Raw genomic sequence first — 2,909 nt, forward strand, 5'->3', positions numbered from 1 at the left:
CTAAAATAGCTTCGACTTCGTATCCTCAGAGGCCACTAGTATTACTTACCTTACCCCACTAATACTGAGCCCCCCGACCATACAAACAGACCATAGTTGATGGTGCCTGCTGATGAGCCCATGGATCAGTTGACCCCATCAAAGGTGGACCGGCCATCAAGACTCTCTTAGGACTGGTACTGTGCATCGGCTGAGAAGTGTACCCCATGAATTGACATAGCTAAAAATGCCTTGGATCCTGGGTCAACCGATCTCTTCATGGATTGGGCTCAACATGTGTCATGGGTCAGCTGAAGAGCTCTAAATCCCATGCATTGTGGATCAGCCCACAGCCATCTCATTTTTATTTGCCAAGTTTACCTCGGCTTTTCATTGCCGGTCATCATGCAGTTTACTGGGTCGGGTCCATCACCTACCAAGAAGCCAAGCACGGTGACATGGTCAGTCAGCTAGTACCCCATGAATTAAATATGCCTTGGATCCTGGGTCAACCCGTCTCTTCATGGAATGGGCTCATGTGTCATGGGTCTGCTGAAGAGCTTTGAATCCCATGCAGTGTGGATCAGCCCAACCTGGTCCCATCCAGTTGACACTATACGGCCGAGTTTCGTCTTCACTCAGGTTTTATTTGCCAAGTTGCTCAAACATTACCTCGGCTTTTCTTTGCCGGTCATGGTCCAGTATTCGGTCATGCAGTTTACTGGGTCCATGACTTCCCAAGAAGCTGAGCATGGTGACGTTCACAAGGCAGTGAGATATATTATGCACACCCCTGGTTCAAAATCCCTACCAAGTTTATGCCAACCAATGTTTCTTGTAAACATACCCATGTTGGAACGGGTCTGGCTCAAACAACCGCACTCGGCTGCCTGAAATAAACGCCAAGCTGTTACTATGCCGGTCTCCATTGGACAAAGTTGCTCCAAGATCCCCCCGCTTTTCTCTGCCGGTCACAGTTTACTGGGTCGTGAAAGAAGCCGAGGCCTTACTGCTTTCATTATTATGTCCACCACAGGACTTCATATTAAATATGCCCAAAAAAAAATTGAAGATTGTCCAAAAAATATACATGTATGCTACTAACTATTAAGTAGACGGAGTTTGGACAGTTTGGACATCATTGTTTGTAACTTGCTGGCAGTCAGATTTTTGAATCCTCACCAAGTAGAAGACTTACTCTGTGCTGGGGTTTGAAGTGTGGGTTCGAGTTTCTGTAGCTGAGGTGACTTCCTATTACCCCCAATGTAAGGACCAGGCAAACTTGCCCAGGTTGGAGGAATTGGGTTTGGCGCCAACAGAAGGACCGCTGGGCTCTCAGATGCTGGAGGCAGAAAGACGGCCGGGGTTGGAGAGACTTGCGCGTGATTGGTTGAAACTGGGTTTGGCAGAACGACACCCGGGGTCGGGGAGACTTGTACCTGCTGGCTTTTCTGACTGCGGTCGGGTGAGACTGAGCGATCGGTATTGATGCCAGTGTGCTTCTTCTCCTTGTTGCCGAGGAACTGGATAATGAGCGATTCCAGACTTGATTGGCGAGCACCGAGCCACAGGTTGAGCTCCGAAATAGTAGTGACTGATTTGGTGAGGTCGTGGAGCATTAGCTCGGCAGTTTCGATGCGGCTTGCAAGTTTCTCAAAGCCTCGGGTGAGACTCTCTTGTAACGCAGCTGGCGTAGTCTCCCACTTGTTCTCCAGTGTCTTGACAGCTTCCCTCACCTCGGCTTCCAGTCTCTGGTGATCACTTCGGATGGACTGCAAATCTTCTTGTGTTTCCTTCCAACGCATGTGGGCAGACTCTTCAATACGGTCCATCCGGCGAGTCGCTCCGGTGATTTTTTCTTCCTGAAACCAAACGGAGGTCTCTAGACTTGCAATTTTCTCCGACAGAGGACGGCTAGCCAAATCTTGATCTTGAATAAACCGGGTAATCTCTTCGAGCACCAAAAGACGTTGTGACAGGGTCACGGGTGAGTCAACCGCCGGGGGGAGAAGGGCACTTGCGTCAATATCTTGTTTTCGGACCACAAATGCTGAATACTCTCGCATAGTAGGGGTAGACGACTCCATGACACTGACTTGCGCTTGTTGGTCTCGGAGTTTCTGCAGGAGGTCGGCTTGGCCATGAGCAAGTCTTCTGATCTCCTGCTGCATCGTCTGCATGTCGAAGTTCGGTGGGGGGCTCAAGGACCTAAAGTCAATCTTCTTCTGATAGAGCGCCATGTCAACTAAGTTTTCAAGTTGAGAATCATGGGAAATGAGAAAACAACTTGAAACTTACGATGAACCTCCTTGGGATCTGGTGGGCTGACCTGCCGAGAATGAGATACCGAACGCGAACCTTCTGGCCAGGACGTGCGCTCAACAGGTGGGGGTGTAAAGCTTTGTTGGATATAATTGACAGCCAAGCCCAATTCTATAAACGAAGTCAGCAAAGAATAACGAGTTTCATGAATTTTTTACCCGGCCGCATTGCTAACTCGGGCACGATCCACTCCATCTCACTGGCTGGCGGCCCAATCTCCCGGCCCTTTCCTTTGTCAGTGTTGGTACCGACCTCGGTCTCAGTACTCTTGAAAATCGCCGATGTGTGTGGTGTGGGTGGCTCAATGATTATGGTGGGAGTCACCCGGCCCACATCTTTGTCGGCTTTTGGAATGGCACCGACCTCGGTTTCCTCATGTTTGACTTCGGCCATCTCTATGTCGATACCACCCTTGGACTTCCCCTTTCCCATTGTCAGACCAACCTCCATGTCCACGTCAATGGCATGCTCCACATCATGCCCGACTGCGGCCATTTCGACATCCTGCTTGCCCTTCTCTTTGACATCCGGCTTCACCTTCTTCACCTGCGGCTTCTTTGACCTTGCTTTCTTCCTCACGATCTTCACTTGGGCATCTCCCCTGGAGA

General features: G+C 50.0%; 1 protein-coding gene across 1 annotated transcript in view; it reads right to left on the minus strand.

Annotated features, from left to right (window-relative positions):
• Positions 1-647: 647 nt before the first annotated feature.
• The window catches only part of LACBIDRAFT_334299 (uncharacterized protein), a gene marked incomplete at both ends in the record, with an annotated part of 2,543 nt that continues 281 nt past the window's right edge, over positions 648-2,909 (minus strand). The window contains 5 exons of the mRNA XM_001889061.1: positions 648-724; positions 827-865; positions 1,178-2,224; positions 2,278-2,412; positions 2,460-2,902. Of these exons, the coding sequence (XP_001889096.1) occupies positions 648-724; positions 827-865; positions 1,178-2,224; positions 2,278-2,412; positions 2,460-2,902 (1,741 nt within the window). The remainder of the gene's footprint in view (positions 725-826; positions 866-1,177; positions 2,225-2,277; positions 2,413-2,459; positions 2,903-2,909) is intronic.

The sequence above is a fragment of the Laccaria bicolor genome, genomic scaffold, assembly GCF_000143565.1.
Source record: "Laccaria bicolor S238N-H82 LACBIscaffold_61 genomic scaffold, whole genome shotgun sequence".
Lineage (NCBI taxonomy): Eukaryota > Fungi > Basidiomycota > Agaricomycetes > Agaricales > Hydnangiaceae > Laccaria > Laccaria bicolor.